This window comes from Acartia tonsa, chromosome 4 (assembly GCF_053477335.1).
Source record: "Acartia tonsa isolate MP-2025a chromosome 4, ASM5347733v1, whole genome shotgun sequence".
In the NCBI taxonomy this organism is placed as follows: Eukaryota; Metazoa; Arthropoda; class Copepoda; order Calanoida; family Acartiidae; genus Acartia; species Acartia tonsa.
Window position 1 is genome coordinate 72,519 of NC_137263.1, and position 23,518 is coordinate 96,036.

Below are 23,518 nucleotides of genomic sequence, written 5' to 3' on the forward strand. Positions count from 1 at the left end.
GGTTTTTGCTGAATGCACACTCAAAACAGCTTTGAATCAATTAAGAACAACCTACAGTTGCTGTCATAGGAAAAACAATTTCAATAAATGTGGTCTTATGACTTCTATTTTAAAGGGCAACAAATTTGATAATTAAAAAATAACAATCTTTTGTAAGTTTTTTTATTTCCTTGCTACTTGTGGTCCTATCTCTTTTTTTTCTAAATTACTTATTTTAGGACAGATTATCCGCTGTTGATGTGTTAGAGATCTCAAGGTACTTGAAAAAATTTTTGTAATAATAATTTATTATTTTTAAAAAAAAATTACTTAATTGCAGAGCATATAACTGCACTTTGAATGGGGAAATGAAAGTAAGATTTTTTTTGTTAATTATCATAAACCTAAAATGTGTTGTGTGAAAATAAATCTAACAATAATCTAGTTGTATTCTTAAATTTTTCTCTTCATAAAGTAAAATAGCTTTAAGTGTAAAATTTTGCCATCAGTAGTATCTTTCAAGCTCTTTTAGATAAAGTGTAACAACTATAGAGTAATTATACATGCTAAATAATAAATTTTTTTTTAATACCAGAAGGAATATGAAGATTATGAGAATGTTATAAATAATGCAGGTAATTCCATATATATAATAAGATACGTAAGTTTTTATAAAGAATTTTATTATTAGAGGTAGATTTGAAATCTGAATCAAATTTTATGGATTTTTTATAGCGCAAATACACTTTAAGTTAGATAATTTTAACATCCGTGATAGGTGGATTGAAAACTGCCTGCGCTCTAATTGGTTGAATGATGTACAAAACTTAAGCTTCTCTAATTTAAAGCGCAGATAGTTTTCAATCCACCAATCACAGATGTCAAAATTAATTAATTGTATTTCCGCTTTTAGATAAAGAATTATACAAAAAACGAATTTTATAAAAAATCCTTAACATTTGATGCAGATTTCAAATCTACCTCTAACATCAAAATTCTTTCCAACTTATATATCTTAATATATAATTTAATCATCTTTTATATTCTTTGAAGCATTATGTACTTATTTATAAAAACAAATTGAATTATCAGATTATCTTATAAAATAAACTCCTTTTTAACCCTTTTAACCCTGTGCCTGCCAGGATGGAGATATTAAAAAAATTCCAACTCTCAGTTAAAAAGTCACTGAGTTATGTCCCTCTTTCTTTCACACACAGAAAATGATAGAAATGTTTTGTAATATAGCAATAATAGAAAATGTTTTGTAAAGGGAATATTATTGATGCATCAAAGGCAGGACTACTCAAGATTGTAGAATATTACATTAATAATGGAACAAATATTAATGATGTTGATGAAGATGGTAAGTTTGTTTATGTTCATGTTCATCTATTCACAAATCTAAAATTCATATTAATCTATCATTCTAGCTAGCCATCTATTCTTCTATCTATTTATCTATCTATCTATCCTTATATATATATATAAATATATCAATGTGAATATATTCTTTTTCTTATTAAATATATGGCTTTTCATCCCCTGTTAAGGATAGATAAGGTTGAATTTATCCCCCCATCCGCGATTTTTGGCCAATTTTTTGGACCCATGACCTGGTCCACCTTACAAAAGGAGCCTCCAACACCCTATCCTCCTACCTCAAGACCATTACCAAAAGTGGGTCCCCTCTCTACCCCTCATAAACAGCAAGGACTTAGAATCCTTTTAAAGGGACTGTGAACGAGAAAATTTCTCATCAGATTATCAAACCTTAACATCATCTCATTCATATAATCTCAAAGATAGAACAAAACTCTCTCTCGTTTCCTTAAAAAACGGCTTTTTCCGCTGATTTTTACTACATACAAGAACGGGGAAAAAATATCCGTTACTATATAAATGTGCAGTTAATTGTCTTTTTTTCCTTCTATAGCTAAAACTAAACTTTTTGACATAGTTCTCTATTTTTCCTAACGGTTAAGCTACCTTTTAACATAATCCTTGCCTTTAACCAATGTTTAGTTACTTAGAAATTGATGAAATAAGCAATATTCTTATTTGAAATCAAATACAATAACAAAGCTAGAAACAGGGTTTTTTTTATTAGTATCCAAGTAACTTCAGTTGGCCTATCTCTTGCCCACCTGTAATTACAAATTTGTAAATTATAAAGGTGCAATATTTCTTTATAAACAGTCTGATAAAAGTAGAAACTAATTTTCCTCATTTTGGTTATTTATTGTCCAACACAATAAAAAAGGATATCATTTTTTTAAATAATTGACAATTTTATATATCATAAAATAAATCCTTAACAGTTAGTAAATTGTTTAAACTATATATGACAAGTTAAATATCCCTGCAAACATTATAAGAAACAAAAACGTTCAGATTTTTCCTGTTTTTTCCTTTTTACCTCCCAAAATACCATAAAATCAAGGCATTAATCCTGGATATTTTTGTTAATAGGACGTTTTTGGTCGATCAGTGTAGTGAAAGGTGCTTAGAAAATGTTAAGATTTGATAATCAGATGAGAAATTATTATGTTCACACTCCCTTTAAGCTGGGTTGCAGCCATAAAAAAAACAAAATCATACCACCTGCTACAGTAAGACCACTATACCCTGCAGCACCACATCACACAGTACACAGTACCATAACTGGTACCTCAACCAGGTCTGTAAATACGGATGAATCATCCTTTACATTTTCGACATCTCTGGCATCTCACTTACATCAACCGTTAATCTTCTCAGATCCCTCCCTGCTCTCAGATGATAAAACCTCCAATATGGAAATAAACAACGAAGACCTTGCAGCAGCTCTGGCCTCACTAGACATGTTAATTGATTAAATCCAAATTACACTTTAAAAACTTATTCCGATTTATAAAAAAAAATTTAAATTTACTTTATTTAATTTTATGTTTTTATATAATTATGTCATATTTCTTTATTGTAAGTGTTTTATCAAATTAAATACATAATAATGATAAAATTAAAGTATTTCTTTTGTTATTATTGTACAAGGCCTTTGTTTATTTTTCTAATATATCAATCTTATTATCTAACTTTCTATCTTTCATTAATACACAATATGGGACTTTTTAAGGTTTAACTAGATTCCTCCCTGTGTATCTATAACTCTACTCTAAACTTCCCAAGAATAAATTTAATCGTAACTACACAATGTATAATAAATCTAATATATTTATATATTGTTATAATACTATATTTCCATCACATATATCTATATATCTAACTTACAATACATATATTAGAAAATTATACTGTTCTACAGGAAGCAGCAAATAAAACTGGACTTTTTAAAAACGGTCATAGCGCCCAAAGCCAAAACTACTTGACTGATCAGGACGTTTGGCCCTTCTATAAAAAGCTTTGGTAATGACTTTTTTGCCCATAAAAATCTTTGGACAATAAAGGATGTGTAACCTAAGCTAGCCGCGCCTATGTTCAACAAGGCAGATTCAAATTGCGCTGATAGTTTACCCTGAATTCTTGCCATGGGCCCACTAAATCTGACATCATCATTGTAGGTGGGATAGACTTATGAAACTTGCTGGAGATACTGCTAGATACATAAGTAAGACGATAATAAAGACTAGACCTTGCAATTCCAGTTGGCTTGGCCTTGGTATTTAGGCAAAGTGAAACAGGCAGATTTTAAGAGGTCAAAAACTTCAAAGATCTTAAAAAATTCTTGGTTTTCAACCTTGAAAATATTTTAGACTATGAATTGCACCAACAAATCTCCATGGCATTTCCAAAAAGGTATAGTATGTTGTTCTAGCTCAACTGTGGCCCAAATTAGAGCCGCTGTTTCGAAGGGTAGCATGAAAGATGAGTAAATTTGGAACCTACGGTTACTCACAGTCCTAAAGAGATGTAGCCTTTCAGCAGCCTCAATGTTAATTTAATGGACTATTGGACCTGGAGCTACATTAAAGCATGAACCAATAGACGTACCCATGCCACCAAGACCTTCCTCATTGCCAATATCAAGGAGATCTTCGCCAGCTTGGACAGGGTCATTGTGACTGGGGCCTGAGGGTGGTTCAGGGGGCGGGTAGAGGCGGTGATTGAGGCTGGCGGCGATTTTATCAAATAATCTAATAGTCATATACCTAGTCTGCTCTCCAGTTTTTAAAATACAATAAAATCTTTAAAATTGATGATTTTATGTACATTTGTTTACTAATCAGAAAATGTCCGGTTTTATTTGCCGCACCCTGTATATATAACTCCCTGTGTATCTATATTTCTACTAATATATACATATCTAGGATATACAAGTCTTATCTGGGCAGCAAGGAATGTAAATGCTGAAGTTGTTAATCTCTTAGTAGAACATGGAGCTGATATCAATGCCAAGGCTAATAGTTGTTAGTTACATAATATTATTAAAATACTATATTTACATCACATATATCTATGTAACTTACTATACATATATTACAAAATTATATTATTCTATATATATTTCCCTGTGTATATATAACTCTAATCTAAACTACACAATATCTAATATATTCATATCTAGGATATACCAGTCTCATGAAGGCAGCAAGGTATGGACACTCTGATGTTGTGCAGCTCTTATTAGAACATGGAGCTGATATCAACGCCAAGGCTGATGGCTATTATGGTTAGTTACATTAATATTATTATGATACTATATTTCCATCATATATATCTATCTATCTATCTTACTATACATATATTACAAAATTATACTATTCTATATATAACTCCCTATATATATATAATTCTACTCTAAATTACACAATACATACTAAATCTAATATTTATATCTAGGAGCTACAAGTCTTATGAAGGCAGCACAGTATGGACACTCTAATGTTGTGAAGCTCTTAATACAACATGGAGCTGACATCAATGCCAAGGATAAATGGGGTTAGTTACATAATATTATTATAATACTATATTTCCATCATATATAATCTACCTAGCTACCTTTCTATCTATCAACATATATAGTTGAAAGCCTTTGAGGAAGATGTTTACAAGCTTATTACATCAATTGAATTCAGGCAAGTCAACAATAAATTCCAAACATCTTTACAAAGAACAATCAAAACAATTAAATAATTCTAAAGACATCATCATTGAATCTGATAAAACTGGAAACTTGTACACAGTACCTATTAATGAATATAAAACAATTCTGCATAACAAGGTGACAAGTGAATACAAGAAAGCTGACGAATCTGATGTTGACAATGTAAATAAAGAAGCTGCTGAACTTACATCTATGTTGGGTATAGCTGATAGGGTTGATGAATACATAAAACAAGAAGCCTTTGTAACTGTTAAAGATCACAAACCGAATTTTCCTGCTAAGTCAAATGTTGGTAAAGTCAGTAAAACCATCCTTGAAACTGCAGTCAGCAAAGTTAAATCAGCAACAAATCTCAACCTTTGGCAAAATTCTGATCAGGTTATTGAATGGTTCAGTGGCCTACGAAATAAGACAAAGCTAACATTTTTCAAATTTGATGTTGTCTCTTTTTACCCTTCAATCAGCAAGGAACTTTTTGATATTGTTATCAACTGGTCAAAGCAGTACCATAATTTTACATCTGTGGAACTCAAAGCTTTACAAAACACTAGGAAATCATTTTTGTACCTGAATGAAGATCCTTGGATCAAAAAATCACAATCAAACTTTGACATAACCATGGGAAGTTTTGATGGTGCTGAATGTTGTGAACTGGTTGGTCTCTACATCCTTAGCAAGCTGGGTGACATCAGGGATAGCCTAGGTAGCAATAGATTTAATGAAATTGAAAAATTTTGTGGTCAGTCCTTATTTGGACTCAAATATCAATATATTTAATGGGTTTAAATATTAGATTTTTCGTTCACAAAGGAAGTATTAATTAACACCTAAATTTATAATTTTGTTCAGAGAGGAAGGGTTTATATTTTTAATATTAATATTGGAATAAAAATATTCATTTTTGTGGTCAGTAAAGGTAATAAAATAATAAACAAATTTATGAATTTCTTGGGTTGGCCATTTTTCGTTACGTGCGGGGAAGGGGGAAATTTTACAACCTCACAGATTTTTTATGACCTCTAGGTAAAACACCAAATTAATAAATATTTTGAATAATAATCACGAAATCTGAACATCAATATGCCAATACATAGTTGAATTACTTTTGTCATTTTTACCTTTTTTAATCTAAAAATCTCACTGTTAGATGTATGTAATAATAGATCATTGGGTATATACATCAACTTATCTTCCATTGTCTTATCAAAGAAATCTTTAATACGATGCAATAATTATTTATACATCAATTTATCGTGCATTGTCTTATCTCTTGAATAAAAGTTTTAAAACAAGAATTCCAACATCCATAAAAGCGAAGCGAAGTTTATTTACAATTGAGTCCAAACATACTAACATATTACTGACAACAACATCCATACATATTAAAATATTTTATGAATTTTAGTTTAGTCATTTTTAGGGTCTTTATAAAGCTAAATCTCTGAGTACCCATTAGACTGATTGAGTTCTGCCTTTATAAAATAATAACACTGGTTTTCGCCTATTTTATTAGTGTTGGGGTTCTTTGATTTTAGACTTGATTTGAAATGTTATAGTATAAATGAGTGTGCATTCACCTCTGTATATAATCACGTTCACTTGCTGTTTTATATTCGCAAAAAGACACAATAGCAAATTGATTCAAGACATGCTGTTTTTTCAATTATAAAAAATTTGTAGTTTATACTAATTGGATTTATTATTACTTAGATCTTACGCAAGATTATCCTGTACTCTAATGAAGTAAAACTTGTAGCTGTCTAATATAACGATGCCCCTATCTAGCCCCTTTAACCTGTCCAATCCCCTTCTACTAGGTAAAAAATGTCAATGATGTCCATTAAAGCAACCTAAATTAAAGACTATTTTCCTCCTGCCATAATATGCACGTAAAAATGTAAATGAAATGTGGAAGGGAATGGTCACCAAGTACATGATAGTAGTTAAAGTTTATCCATATCGGACCATGTATTTACCTTGTAGGATAGAGAGAAATCAGGGAGGAAGGGGACATTGGACTGTAAATTATAACAGTACCCAGTGCTTTAAATCACGTTCTTTTATTTTTTTTAATTGATGAAGGTTAATTTTGTTTATCTTGATTGGAGAGTGTTCATCATTTTTTTAACCATTGTCTGATCCTTTAGGACCCATGGTTAGGATACAAAATAAAGAAAAAAATTGCTACATGTCTAAATTGCTATAGCTGTTCTCCGCCCACTTTATACAACTCCACCCCCCCCTCCCCGATTTACTGACCACTTTGATTTTATTATTTCCTTTACTTTAACTGAAAACTAATTCAGGTATCTAAAGAGATAAGACAATGGGCGATAAATTTATGTACACCCTCAATGATGACACACAAAATTACCCCTTCTGTAGAACACAATTAGTGCTTGAAACGTTTGGACACACAACTTAATAAACCAACCATTCAAAATTCACTAATGTCCCCAAGGTTCTAAGGCCAATGATTAAGAAAATGTTATTATAAAACTTTAGGGGCTAGAGTAATAAATAGCTCATTGTACCCTCTATCTATGAATCTAACCACTCCCTTTCCTGTGCTACACATATGAATTAGTAAGAGTATTAGTTAACTCGCCCCTAGTCACTATTTTACCAATAGTTTTATCTATTTATTATTAAACTAGTTCCCAAAGTCTTAAAATAATGTTTTCCTATTTGTTTGCTTAACAACCTTGGGGACTTTTATTCCATTTTGATTAGTTGATTAGATAAGATAAGATAAGATTTATTTTCCTCAAAGGTACAACATGATTTTATTAGATATATGGCATTTTTTTAAAGTTACTATGCTTTGATTGATTTGTTTCTTCTGGTTTGTTAGTTTGGGTACAAGTTTGGAAAAAAGAACAATTTACATAATAACTATTATTAGGTACCTAGCATGGAATTGGCCGAACTTCGTCTCCACCTAGTTGCCAAGCCAAATTCATATAGGATAAGAAATATCATTTTACAAGAAAAATTCCATGCAACATTGTACCAGATAGTTGGCATAACCCTTTAAGGGTTGTGGAGCCACTGGTGTACTTTGACGCTTGCCAAGCCGATACAATGTTATATGTGTAAATACAAATCTTAACAATAATAATAATACAGTATCTTGCTGTGTAATTCAGACATCCTCCTACTATCAGTTGCAACTCCTCCAAGCATAAATTCGGAACAATTAAAGAACCAAAACCTTCGTGAGAAGTCGCTATTCCCGTTGTGATCCTTTGGCAACCCTGTCCTGACCGGTTCCTTTGTAACAAATTGTTTTATTATAGAGTGAAATTATGTCCGTGTCTAAGGACATTTTCACACTAGTAATTACAGGGTAACGATAAATATCTCGATAACGACGGTCCATCCCTATAATCAATAAAAAAGAAAAGATAAGGTAGTAAAGGTAGTAAACGGTGAAAATGAAGCAAAATATACCTAGATAAAACGTTCCTAGATGAAAACGTACCTAGGTGAACAAGGAGTAAAGTAATGGTTTCGATTCCTACGGAATCTGAGTTTTATTTCTTGGGAAGGGATACAAAATCCTCTTGTATATAAAATATAGGTCATATGCGATTCCTCCGGAATCTGATTTTGGTGTTTTGAGAACTGGTCACAGCATAGCTGTGAAGGAAGTACAGACATTGGGAGGGGGGGATGGAGGGGGTGAGAGTGTGGGGAGAGGGGGGTAGTGCCCTAAAAATGTTATATTGATCTCTCTTTTTATATAGAAGGTAAAAAGGGTGAAAAATTGAAAGTAAAAGTGAAAGTAGGCCAAGGTAAAATTAGGTAGAATTAGAAAGAATAAAACTGCGGCGCGTTGGCGCGCACATGGTTTTTTGTTGTAGCTTTGCTTTAGTGAAGTTTTAACCTTACTGTTGTTTAGTCAAGAGGAAACAAAAATGTTCAGAGAGGAGGAATACCAACAAATGTGGCAGCCGCTACGTGATCGTTTAACTGTGACACATCAGCAACTTCTTAATATAGTCAACGGTGACAATGTCAGTGAGGAAGTACGTCGAGAGGTAGCCAGGCTTCTCTACCAGCAAGGCTGCCTCGAGACCGAGTTAGTACTTACTCTATATAATCCAAACAAAGACATGGAATATCATGAAAATAAATTGGACGCGATTGCTCAGCAGATTACTGCTCAGGAAGGAGCATGCCTCCAGCTATAGCTCCAGAAAGTGTCCTGTACTGATCCAAGGACCCGTACTGGTCAAGTTCTATGTGACTTCCTACACAAGATATCCACAAAATACATAAGTGAGAGAATTAAATATTAAGAACTCTATTATTAAAAGGATTTTGTTAATTTTGAGGCAGCTATGGCTTAGAGTGAACAAAATGATGGATAATTAATTTTGTATGGAATATCAATATTAATATTTCAATGCACTAATTTAAAATCATAAACTAATCTATCTTTTACTCAATGAATAAATCTTGCATATCTTGTTATAAACTTTAATAACTGTTTTTTTAAAAAATGCGTAAAGTAGTTGGATGTCTGTTAATATGTTGCTATGGGTTAAAATTATCTATATAATCTTGGCGTCGAAATAAACAGAAAAAGAATATGCGGGAAAAAATAACAAAAACAAAATAACAAATATAAAATAATGAATGAGAGAAGTAGAGACATGGTTGAATTAGGGGGAAACAGTTAAAGGATTGAAAGAGAAGAGGGGAGGGGGGGAGGGGAGTAACGTATGATGCATTAAAAAAGGGGACGGGGTAAGTGGTTTATTCACGACCGTGGCTTCTTGTCCGACTGCGCGGTGCATTACGCTTGGTATAGGCAGAGGGGGGGGGGAGGAGGGGTGGGGTAAAGATGGTTTCCTAGTGTAGCTTGGTAAAAGAGCGGGAGGGAGACAATTGTTTGTCAAGCATTGGGGGAAAATAAGCGGGAAACGGAAGTGGGCAGAAGTGGGGAAAGTGATTTACTTATTGTTATTAATATTAATTAAAGATTGCACAATATATGGTATTAAAACACAAAGGGGGTATAAATAAGGGGGAGAATAGGTCAAGATTTAATTGTTTTCAAGATGTCAAATCAAGAAGAAGAAGGAGGACAAGGCCAGGGAGATGAACAAGCGATACCAGGGCAAGCGCCGGAAATTCCGGCAGGAGCTGGAGGCGAGGAAAATGCACCCCTCCAGGCTCAGGTACAGGAGCTTGTCGATATGCTCGATACCAGCGAAGAAGCCGATGATCCTGTACCTGATGTCCAGCAGCTGTTGAACCTCGCGGCAGCGCCTGATCTACTCCCATTCCCGGGGGTAGATCGGCGCTGCTTCGATCTGTGGTTCACGGTGAAGCGCAGGCTTATGGGCATCGTATACGAGGGAGACCAGTTACTCTGGCGGAGGTCCCGTTACGGTGTTATCGACGAAGAGATCCTACAATGTATGTACAGGAACTATGGGCTGGTTGTAAGATTAATTCAAGCATTGCCCACATACGCTCGGTCCTTCCACGCCAACATGGACGCCATCGCCTCAATGGACCGCCTGGTCACAGCTCAGCAGGACATCCTGGAGAACCTGCTTGACCAAGAGCCCGTCTATGGCGCCTACGGCGACTCCAGCGAGGAGTACGACGAATAAATGTGCAGGAGCTATGTGCTTATGTACAAGAGCTTAGAACCAGTCTGCGATAAAAGTCATTTTAAAAAATTTTCGATATCAAAATTTAAATAAATAATAAATTTTTGGCTAAAAATTCAATTAAGATTTGTTGTTTTATTTGTTAGATAGAGGTTGCGTGATTCGTTAGCTGCTAGATAAAAGGAAAATAAAATAAAAAAAATAAAAAGATATAAAATATGGTTAAAAAATATGGTTAAAAAATATGGTTCATTTAATTGAGTGTCCAAAAATTTGTACCACCAATTGTAATCTACAGAAGGGGTAATTTTGTGTATCATGATTGGGGATGTAAATCAATTTATCAGCCATTGTCTTATCCCTTTAGATTCTGGATTTTTATCCTCCAGTAGGGGAGGGGATGGGGCAAGAGAAGTGGAAAGGAGAAATTGTTATTTTATACAGCTGCATAATTCATTTTACTAAAGTTCATAAAAATCTGGTGTAAGATCAAAGTTATAGTACATCCATTAAATAAGCATAAGAAGTAATGGAAATTGCAAATTAAATTCAAATTAAAAAGCTGAAATGTTATAAGAGTCATTGAAAAAGGTTTGAAACAAATAGGACTTGTCTATCACCCTAAAAATCAATTTGTTATGGGCACTATGGCAGACAAACCTAATATATAGAAAATATTCAAACCTATAAATTCTTTAGATAAATTTTGCTATTTCCAATAGATATAAATATATCCCTCCCATATATCTTTACTAATAAAACAGGAAGTTGAGGTTTTCATCTGAGCAAGGGGTCAAACCTTACTTTTTATAAAGCAGAGCTTTTCTGTGGCTATGGTTGGTATGTCCTTCGTTTAAACAGTATTCTGTATTTAAGAAAAAAAATACATATAATTTTGTAAAAATAATACATTTATATTATGCTTAATTTGTTCTGGCACTCTACAAATGTTAATATTCGTCCTACCATTTTAGAGCTTCGCTTTTATGGATGTTGTCATCCTTGAAATTTTCTCAAAAGCAGGGAGGGGGGGGCACAGTGGGATTTTTGGTCATTTTTTAAATTTCCTCAATTTTGAGTTAAATGTCCCAGGGGCTAGTATTACCATTCAAAAGTTGCCATGCAACAGATTTTTTTATATACTACAAAATTAGGCAAAATACAGCCGTTTTGCTGAACGTGGTCAAAGGAATATTTTTAAAAAGTGAATTTTTTCATTAAAATCATCATACATTGCTTTTCCTACTTTTTCCTAGAATAAATTGGTGTAAAAATCTGATTAAATGATATGTAACAATATTTCATTGATATATACAGATGTTTCTACTTTAAAATGCAAAGAAAAATAAGAAAAGTTGTCATAAATCTGTAATTTAAAATCCAAGAACACCTAATATTGCATCTTAAAATAACATGTATTTTTTACGTTTAAAGGTTTTTCTCACTTGGGGCTACGAGGTGCCAAAAGTTATTTAGGCCCTGATTAAATTCAAGTATTCATAATTCAGGATTAGTTCATAACTCTTGGCACCTCGTAGCCCCAAATGAGAAATCCAGCTTAGAAAATAGATACTGTGAAGTTGTATTAATATAAATTAAATACCATTATGAAGTCAAACTACTAAAAATTGATATAATTTAATAACACACATATTTAATCTTGAAAGGTTACCTTTCCGTTTTTAATAGTGAAGCTATTCTGTAAATGATACGTCCGTCTGTCGGTACATCTGTCCGTTAGAAACATTATTAGGGAAAACGTGAATTTCTCGGCTGCTATTTAAAAGACTTTATTACCATACTAAGAAGCATCCAGATTATAATTTACTAAGTCCTTCAGTCTATCGGTAATGGTCTGACAACCAGTTGATTTATATTTGAACAAGGATGACAACATTCATAAAAGCAAAGCTCTGAAACGGGGTGACAGACAAACATTAAGTCATGTAGAGCGTGAATATGTAAAATATATATAAATAAGTCTTGTCAAAATTTTGCCTAATTTTTTTGCAAAAGTTCTTAAATATAAAATACTGTTTAAGGGTATACGGACATTGTTAGGAATTGATTATAGAGATGCTTCGCTTATAATATTGTACTTATAATATAATTTAAAAATCAACATAAACGTATGGACATTCTGGTAATGATTATAGGGTTGATACGCTTTACAGCACTAATACAGGAATCAATAGAACAATTCTAACATGCCTAAGTTAACGAAAAAGCTAACGTTACGGACGCAGGGACGTACGGACTGACCCTAATTATAGAAAAGCTTCGCTGTAATTTTAGATAGACAGCTTTTTTTTGGGGGAGGTGGTAAAGATTTACCTCATTGATGATAATCTACTCTATATAAAACTAACGTCTGCGCCCCTAGCATCTAGGGTATTTGAAGGGATATAGAAGGGCAGAAAAATAGCTTAAAACAATACTCAGGCTTATTTATAAAAATAAAATAGCCTAAAACCATCCTATAAGAAGCTTCCCTCTAAAGAAGAACCATATCGGTTCAGTGGTGAGTGAGATCCTTCGCTACACACAAAAAAGCTTAGTACCTTATATTATAGGATATACTGAAAACATATATACAATGATTATTATGAAATAGTTTTAGTAACAAAGCTGCTCAATTTTTATAAATGTGCGTATGTCTTCCTTTCTGTATTTCTGAAACATTTGATTTCTAAGCCACTATTTTTTTCTGTCTGTCCTTTAACTTTGTTTGAAATACTTAATTTATATTGTTCTTTCCTTTCAATGGTCTTGGTTTCTAAATTTATATTAGTCCCTGAATCCACTTTCATTTACTGTATTACTAAAATTTTCCATCCAACTATTAAAATTTGAAAATAATAAGGATGACAACATCAATTAAAGCGAAGCTCTGAGACGGTGGGAAAAACGAACATTACCACTTATAGATTGTCATAAATAATCAGAGCATAAATGTATAAAAGTTGAACAGAAATGTAAGTAAATTTGTTGAAAAACTTAATAATTACAGGATAATTACAAAACTTGTTGTTAAAAACAGTTAAAAATTGCCATGTTAAAAGTGGACATTCTGGTTATGATTATAGAGTTGCTACACATTCTAAATCGTACATAACTACTACAGGAATCACCATGCAAAGTATGATAAGTTTGATAAGACAATTCTAACATGCCTATATTAACGAAAAAAAGTTATCCGTTCCAAACAGATTGACAGACGTACGGACGGACCCTAATTATAGAGAAGCTTCACTTTTAAAAAAGATTTTACAATATAATAAGGATGACAACATCCATAAGTAATAAAGCACCAAAAAACTTGGCATAAACAAAAAGGCAACTTGAGTTATAGAGCAGTTGTTTAACATAAAAAGAGAGAGATAATATGCAAAAACTCTTTTGAAGCATGACAGATAAACGGACAAGATAATGTATAGATTAGATGCACATATATTTTAGCTGTGAAAATTACATTTTCCCCATAGCGTTACGGACTGATATCATATATTATATTTTTTTTTAATGTTTAAAAAGTCATATTTGATAAGTAATAGGAGATAGTTAAAAGAAAACGATCAACAAGGAGGTTAAAAAAAAACTTTTGTGTAAGTAATACCACGATACATTAAAAAAAACTCTTAGATATCCTATAATATAAAGTAGTAAGATTTTTTTTGTCCAAAGATTAAGATCTCAGTGAATACTGAACCGATTGGATTCTCTAAATTAATCCTGTGTTGGTTTTATGCTAATTTATTCTCAAAATTAAGACTTGGGATGGGTTTAGGCTATTTTTCTAGCGCTTCGCTGTCCCTTTAAAAAAAAGCCCCTGGACTCCAGAAGAATAGAAGAATATTTTTACTATAAACATCATTACTTAAAATCAGTATCGAATTGAGAATGCATATAAAATCTTGAAGAACATCACATTTTTTTCCTATTTTGTATGGTGTATGTTTGCAGGGCTCGGCAGCCTGTATACCTCGGGAAACCATTTACAATTTTAAATATCAACTGAAAGTTTGAACCTGACCCAAGTATAACAATCCCTCTTATCAAAAATCTTTTAAAGCATCATAACGGGTTTAAATATACGGCTTAGTCACAGCTGTTGCGCAGCTGCCGAGCCCTGTATACTATTTATTGATAACTTAGAATAATATATTATGTATATTAATCATATACACCTTAAAAACTCTCCAAAAGTTTTAATTGAGGTCTCAGTCGATGTTAAAATAATTTTTTTTTAATATGAATAATTTCAGAAATTTCGAACTTTTAACTATATGAGTAGATTAGTTCTAGGGACATTTTTCTTATATAAAATCACAATAATATGTTTATAATATGTTATATTACATAAGCTATAACCTGTATATGAAAGGTTTTAACTTTATTTTTAGATAAAATAAGCTTTTGTTGGTATTTGTGACTCATAAAGTTAAAAAATCCCCAAAACAGCCAAAAAACCCACTGTGGGGGGGGGGGGGGGGGTAACATTTTTAATTATCTATTGTAAAACTACAAAATACATGTGTTAGGTGTGATTGGGGTAGGGTTGGTCAAATGGGGTTAAATTATTTTTTTTTTAAGCGAAGCTTTTCTATAATTAGGATAGGTCCGTCCGTTATAGCTCTTTTCGTTAATTTAAACAGGTTAGAATTTTCCTATCGATTTCAAACTTTGTATGCTGATTCATATAACAGTTAGGTACGACTTAGAAATCGTAGCAACTCTATAATTGCTACCAGAAAGTCCGTACGTCCCTTTAAAATAAGCAAATTTTTACTTTTTTTGACAACAAATTTTTAAATGTTAAAATTATCCTATTCATCTGATTCTTTGAATACTGATTTCTATTTCAACAAGGTACAATGTGATAAGCGAAGCATCTCTATAATCAAGTCCTAAAAATGTCAGTATATCCTTAAACAGTATAATGTATTTAATCAGTTTTGCAACAAATTTACTTACAATTTTGTACATATAAGCTTATTCAATAATAGCTAACCGTTACGGACGCACGGATTGGTAAGACCTAATAATAGAAAAACTTCACTCATAATAACTTATATAAACACGAATTAGATAAAACAAATGTATTTAAATGAATCAATTTACAAAAGATAAATAATTTCCCTAATTATAATTTGAAACAAATAATTTAGATGTTACATACTTTATGTCTTTTTTTGATTACTTATTATGATTTAAAAAAAAATCAAACTAGAAGTTTTGTTGAAAATCAAAATACAATTTGATATAAATGATAAATTGATCATTCCTTTCTAAATATATTTATATTTATTTTATAATAGATATTATCGTTCCAATTTTAGTATATACACTGTACAGTGTACACGGCCACAAATTACAATGAAAATAAATTTTTAAAATCGAAATTTTTTGTCTGTTTATTTTTATTGTTTATGTTTTTGTTATCGCGCGTATGCCGCGAGATTTTGCATGATTTCCCATGACGTCATTCATATTTAGTACCCAAGGTTGGCCAGAAACGGCTAAATTCTTGTATATTCCCTTTAAGCCAGTACCCAAAGTCTGAAACTCCTAAAAATTGAATTTTCGATCCATTGTCCCCTCCCTTACTCCCTGCACTCTACTAGTGTTAATGTTTGTTTGTCCTTCCATTTCAGAGCTTTATGGATGTTGTCATCCTTGTTTGTTCATCAAATCATTCTATTTGTCTTTCTACTTAGAACTGAAAATTAATATATTTAAAATAGACAGACACACAAATAATTTAACCCCCATTACCCCCCCCCCCCATTCACATAATTAGATATATATTAGTTGTTGTTATAATCAAACATGATAATTAGTGAGGGGGGGGGGGGCGGATTGGGTTAATTCCACTGCTGCTCTGTATTATACTTTAAAATATACAAATAGACAGACAAACAGAAAAACTTCCTGTTACTTTATTTAAAGGATAGGATTGTCAAACAAAATACTCTTTTGAACACTAACAACCTCTCTCCTCATCTATTTTTTTAGGGCTTCACTTTTATGAATGTTGTCATCCTTATAGAACGTATAGCTTAATACAATTGAACATAGAACATTTAATTTCCTGATATATTTTTGCTTGTGATTGTAATATCATTAGCTGCTGCGCCCCTATATGCAGTGGTGGGTAGCCTAAAACTATCTAAAAACGTAATAGGCTTACTGGGGGGGGGGGGGAAGGGTTTCGGATTATTTTTCATAATATTTTAATCCCTAGAACCAACGCCGGCACCCCTCCCAATGAAAGTTAAGCTTCTTTGTATATATCATTTTTACTCCTCCTACTAGCCATGAAGATCGACTTTTACTTTCATTCATGATATACATATTTTTTGTCAGAAATTTAGTTTACCGGCCCAATGATGATACACATCATCCGCCTCCCCCCCCCCCACCCTCTCAAAAAAAAACATTTTAACCGAAGTAGAGCAAATGAGGTTAAAAATTAAGCACGCACATATATAGAAGAGTTATAAGAAAAGAGGGGAGGGTTATTCATTATTCCATTTATTAATAAAAGTTTTGAGGGAGGGCCATAAATAACCCAATACTAATACTTAAATAACAAGGATGACAACATCCATAACAGCGAAGCACTGAAACTGTAGGACAAATGAACATTAACACTTGTACTGTGTCAGAACTGAATAATCACAATATAAAAGTTGAAGCAAAAGTGTAAATTTGTTGAAAAACTGCTTGATACAGGATAATGTTTTGGACATACTTACATTTTTAGAACTTAATTATAGAGTTGCTTCGATTGAAACATTATACTTTGTTGTCCAAAGAATTGAAGTTTGAAATCGATAGGACAATTCTAACATGCCTAAATTAACTAAAAAAGCTATCCGTTTTCTATAATTTGTCCGTCTGCGCTCCATTAATTCATGCATGCTATTATTGTTTAGATTTAGAAAGAGTAGCAACTATGTAATACTTTTTGTTTATACTTATACATTTATGTTAATGTTTAATTGTACTACCATTTCGCTTTTATGGATGTTGTCATCCATGTTGATATAAACCCACCCTCCCCTTTCATATTATGGAAGGGGATGGGGGATGGAGGGTGGTGTTAATAAAGTGGATTTCAGTGGCCAAATGTTTCAAAATTTAGTAAAAGTAACTTTGGATACTAATGTAATTAACAGCTCAATTTCTCCTCCCTCCCTATTGTATTACAGACAGTTTTCCGCGGATATTTAGATAGATAGTACCCAAATTTAGATAAGAATAATCAATTTAATGTAAAATGTACTCTATGTAAATGAATTTCATATATATCGCATTGTATTACAGACGGCTTTTTTAATTATCAGTGTCTTAACTTTTCAACTAAGTAATAATTTAAATATCATTATTGGGTACAAACATCAATTTATCATCCATTGTCTTATCTCTTGAGATCCCTGGTTGTGAATATATGTAGAGATTGTAAGATTAATTTAAGAAAAAAAAACAAGGATAAATAATGATATATCTTGGTTAAAAGATTTGATGTCTGTACTAATTGATCTCGCTAACCCCCAAAATATGTAGGTAGAAAGAGGGGTTTTCGTTGACTTTAATTAACTAGTTATTTATCGCATCATATTATAGACATTTTTCCGTGGATTTTAAATTTGAAACAAAAAAATTATAACAGGAAAAAGGTTAAATTAAAACTAAATAGAATTATATTATGATTGTTGAGATGTTAAAAACTAATATTGTGCTAAAAGGGGGGAGGGAGTTTTGCTTTTATGTAATATGCTAATATTGCATTTTATTGCAGACAGTTTTCCGCGGATATTAAGAAATATAGTATTCAAATTTAAATTATCATAATGGTACCCATCTTATATAATTATAGTGGTACCCAATCGCGATGATATGATTTTCATATCTATTGCATTTTATTACAGACAGTTTTCCGCAGATATTAAGAAATAAAGTACCCAAATTTAAATAATTATAATGATACCCAAACTTGTATAAAACTTGTATATATCTTGGAGAGATTTGGTGTTTTTAAATGGTAAATAGATACTCACGTCTGTCTCAGATTTTTATTGCCCTAATTATCATTTGAATATTTTTAATAAACTTGTAAAATCATAAAGTTCATGAGAAGTTTGGAGATTAGTAATAAAGGGTTAGAAATTAAAAAAAGGGGATATAAAGGGCAATAAAATCCTGACCTGATTTTTTAATATTTTTATTCGGCCAAAATATTTAAATTTCCAGTCAATTTCACACGTCCCTAAATATTAATATTTTGATGGTAATTAACACCTTCATATTATTTTCTATTAAATTTCTACCCAGCATATGCCTGGGTGACATCATTGAACAACCTCAAATTGGTCTGTACCGAGATGATGGTCTTGCTGTCCTTGATGGTTCTGGTCCACAGGTTGAACAAGTAAGAAAACAAGTTTTTCAACTTTTTAAAGATTTAGGACTGAAAGTAACAATAGAATGCAATATAACAAGCACCGAATTTTTGGATGCCTTTTTTGACCTGAAAGCCAACACTTTTCGACCTTTTAAGAAACCAAATACTGATCTCAGCTACATAAACTCAAAATCTAACCATCCTGCTAACATCAAGAAAGAAATTCCCAAAATGTTCTAAACTTTCAAGTTCAAGAGAGATCGTTGAAGCCGAGAAAATACCTTTCAAAAATGCATTGAATTCAGCTGGCTACAATGATGACTTCACCTACTCACCCAACCAACAACGTCATCCTACTACAAGGTGCAGGAGAAGAAAGGTTATTTGGTTTAACCCTCCTTTCTGTCAAACAGTGAAAACTAATGTTGCAAGGAAATTCTTACTACTGATTGATAAACATTTTAAGAACACACCTCTTCAACAGTACTTCAACCGTTCTACAGTTAAAGTGTCTTATTGTTGTATGCCTATCATCAACGCCATCATAGCTGGACATAACAAATTCTTACTTAAAGATACAGCTGCTGCAAACACTCAACCTGCAAGATTGTGCAACTGCCGTGGTGGCCAAGCTGTGTGTCCCGTTGGAGGCCAGTGCTTGAAGTCTTCCTTGGTCTACAAAGCAGAAGTCATCAATGCAGTCAAACCTGCCACATACATTGGCCTGACTGGTAACACTTTTAAAGAAAGATTTACTGGTCACAAGTCATCCTTTAACAATGCCAATGCAGAGCACAAAACCAGCCTATCATCATTCATTTGGTCATTAAAACGAAATCAAACTAATTTTGATATTAGATGGTCCATCCTGCAGCAAGCACCAACCTACAACCCTAGCTCCGGTGCATGCAAACTCTGCAACCTAGAGAAGGTGAAGATCATGTTCAACAATAACGTCACCATGCTCAACAAGAGGTCTGAGATCAACAGCAAGTGCAGACACAGAGACAAGTTCCTTCTGATTGAACACCTGGCTGCTAATGATACCTGATACTGCCATTTCAAGATAGATTTTTTAAAAATTATGTTTATTTGTAATTTCAATATTTTAAAAAATCCTCTAAATTTAATTGAAAAAATCTATTAATTCTAATATTATTGTCAGTATTAAATTGTAACTGAAGATTGCTTAATGCATAAAACATGATGTTTTACAAATAAACTTTTGTTCATTCTATGTGGACTATATCAACATATATATATATATAAATATAAAACTATACACATAAAAAACAAAATCATATTATTTAATATATATATATTTCATTTTCTTGTATATCTATAACTCTACTCTAAATTACACAATATAATAAATCTAATATATTTATATCTAGGAAGTACCAGTCTTATCTGGGCAACAAGGAATGGGCGTACTGAGGTTGTGGAGGTCTTATTAGAACATGGAGCTGACATCAACGCCAAGGATAGTTATGGTTAGTTACATTAATATTATTGTAATACTATATTTCCATCATATATATCTATCTATCTATCTCACTATACATATACTACAAAATTATACTCTTCTATATATAGCTCCCCGTGTATCTCTAACTCTACTCTAAACTAAACAATATATACTAAATCTAATATATTTATATCTAGGATATACAAGTCTTATCTGGGCAGCAAGGAATGGATATACTGATGTTGTGCAGCTCTTATTAGAACATGGAGCTGACATCAACGCCAAGGCTGATTATGGTTAGTTACATAATATTATTATAATAATATATTTACATCACATACATCTATCGATCTATCTTAATATACATATATTACAAAATTTTACTCTTCTATATATAACTCCCTATGTATATATAATTCTACTCTAAACTACACAATATAATAAATATAATATATTTGTATCTAGGAAGTACCAGTCTTATCACGGCAGCAGAGGAGAAACATATCGATGTTGTGAGGCTCTTATTAGAACATGGAGCTGACATCAACGCCAAGGCTGATAATGGTTACATTCATATAATTATGATTCTATATTTCCATCACAAATATTTATTTATCTTACTATACATAAACAACAAATTATACTTTTCTATATAAATTTCCCTATGTATCTATATTTCTACTATAAACTACACAATATATAAAAAAATCTAATATATTTATATCTAGGATGGACCAGTCTTATGAGGGCAGCATGGATCGGACACCATGATGCTGTGAAGCTCTTATTACAACATGGAGCTTCTGTCAATGCCAAGAATAAATGGGGTTAGTTACATAATATTATTATAATACTATATTTACATCAGATATATCTATCTATCTATCTTACTATGGATAATTACAAAATTATGCTCTTCTATATATAACTCCCTACTCAACTATAAACTACACAATATATAATAAATCTAATATATTTATATATCTAGGAGAGACCAGTCTTATGCATGCAGCAAGTAATGAAAAGACTGATGTTGTGAAGCTCTTATTGGAACAAGGAGCTGCTGTCAACGCCAAGGATGATAAAGGTTATATACATAGTATTGATTAATACCATTTTTCCATCATATTTATCTATACATCTTACTATACATAAACTACAAAAATCATATTATTCTATATATATTTCCCTGTATATCTATAACTCTACTCTAAACTACACAGTATATAATAAATCTAATATATTTATATCTAGGACTGACCAGTCTTATGAAGGCAGCAGAGTATGGACGTATTGATGTTGTACAGCTCTTATTAGAACATGGAGCTGATATCAATACCAAGGATAGTGATGGTTAGTTACATAATATTATTACTCTATTTCCATCACATAAATCTATCTATCTATCTATATATCTATCTATCTATCTATATATATATCTATCTATCTATCTATCTATCTATCTATCTATCTATCTATCTATCTATCTATCTATCTATCTATCTATCTATCTATCTATCTATCTATCTATCTATCTATCTATCTATCTATCTATCTATCTATCTATCTATCTATCTATCTATCTATCTATCTATCTATCTATATATCTATCTATCTATCTATCTATCTATCTATCTATTTATCTATCTATCTATCTATCTATCTATCTATCTATCTATCTATCTATCTATCTATCTATCTATCTATATATCTATCTATCTATCTATCTATCTATCTATCTATCTATCTATCTATCTATCTATCTATCTATCTATCTATCTATCTAGTAGAACAATTTTTTATGTAATGTTTATATTAGGAATCCCTAAAATAAATTTCTAGGTGATTATCCCCTGTCAAACCCTTGTGCTTACCTCTGAGAAAGATATTTCCTTTATATAGTTTGTGAAAACCTATAAGAAGCTCCCTGTAAAGGAGAGCCATAAATAGACTTTAGATTATTCAGATTCATTATTCATCTTCTTGACTTTTATTCTTAAATGCCCCATTTGTATTGCAAGATTTGATCTACAGTCATATCATTTACATTTCTAATAAATTATCAAATTTCTAGGTGACACAGCTCTAGATTATGCCCTTGAAGAATTTCCATGGGAGTCTGAAGAAGAGAAAACCAGAAAAGCTAAAGCAGCAGAAATACTTAGGGAACATGGTAAGCTTAATTAATCTATAAATATAATTTGATTATTCTTATATAGTATTATGTGTCTGTCTATCTAAATCTTAAAATTTCATAAAATAAAAAAACATTTTGATCTGTAATTAACCCTTTACAGTCGGGCCCCTTGCCGCACCTTAATCGGTTGGGGGGGGGGGGCGTTCAACGCCCCCCCTTATTATCTCAGTTCCTATTAGAGCTAGAGGGCTAAATTTTTTTTGTGCAAGTCCCCTGTTTGATAATGAATCTCCGACCTTTTATAAGTCTAAGTCAATTTTCGCTTCCTTCACCCTTTTATTTAACAAACTTTGTTTTTAGGTCTTTTTTTACTTAAAAATTTCAAACAGCTGTAATTTTCTTATTTCTTAAGCTAGAAGAAATTTTTTTTTCCAGAAAATGTTTGTCTTTATGTAAATTTTACATTAGAATATCAAAATATAAATTTCAGCGGCCGTAGCTGTACTTGGCAGCTGCCAGCCGCCGCAGTCGGCGGTCGGCGGGAAAACGGCGGCGGATCTTCATGAAATTTTAATACATTATGTAGACATGTAAGAAAAGCTTAAGTTTAAAATTTGAAGTCTCTAAGTCAAAAATTGCGGCCACAGGAGCCTTTTAAAGATTTCTGGAGACCTGGAGGATCAGGACCTGCAGGATCATACCTGGAACCTGAAAGTGACTTGAACACCTGTATTTTATATAAGGATGTACTACTAGAGGATTTTTTAGTATTTTGGTATGATAAAATGCTTTG

The 23,518-nt window shown here is 32.1% G+C and overlaps 2 protein-coding genes across 2 annotated transcripts in view; both read left to right on the forward strand.

The window, feature by feature from the left end:
* Positions 1-278, forward strand: part of LOC145318111 (uncharacterized) — a 36,369-nt gene extending 36,091 nt beyond the window's left edge. Inside the window, exon 17 of the mRNA XM_080159461.1 lies at positions 219-278. Coding sequence (XP_080015587.1) covers positions 219-278 — 60 coding nt within the window. The remainder of the gene's footprint in view (positions 1-218) is intronic.
* Positions 279-3,734: 3,456 nt separating this feature from the next.
* LOC145318113 (uncharacterized) lies at positions 3,735-22,775 on the forward strand. The gene is made up of 11 exons (XM_080159462.1): positions 3,735-3,774; positions 4,287-4,382; positions 4,544-4,648; positions 4,819-4,917; positions 20,515-20,613; positions 20,786-20,884; positions 21,054-21,152; positions 21,317-21,415; positions 21,577-21,675; positions 21,843-21,941; positions 22,663-22,775. The coding sequence occupies exons 1-11, from the start codon at positions 3,735-3,737 to the stop codon at positions 22,773-22,775; spliced, it is 1,047 nt and encodes a 348-aa protein (XP_080015588.1).
* The last annotated feature ends 743 nt before the right edge of the window (positions 22,776-23,518 follow it).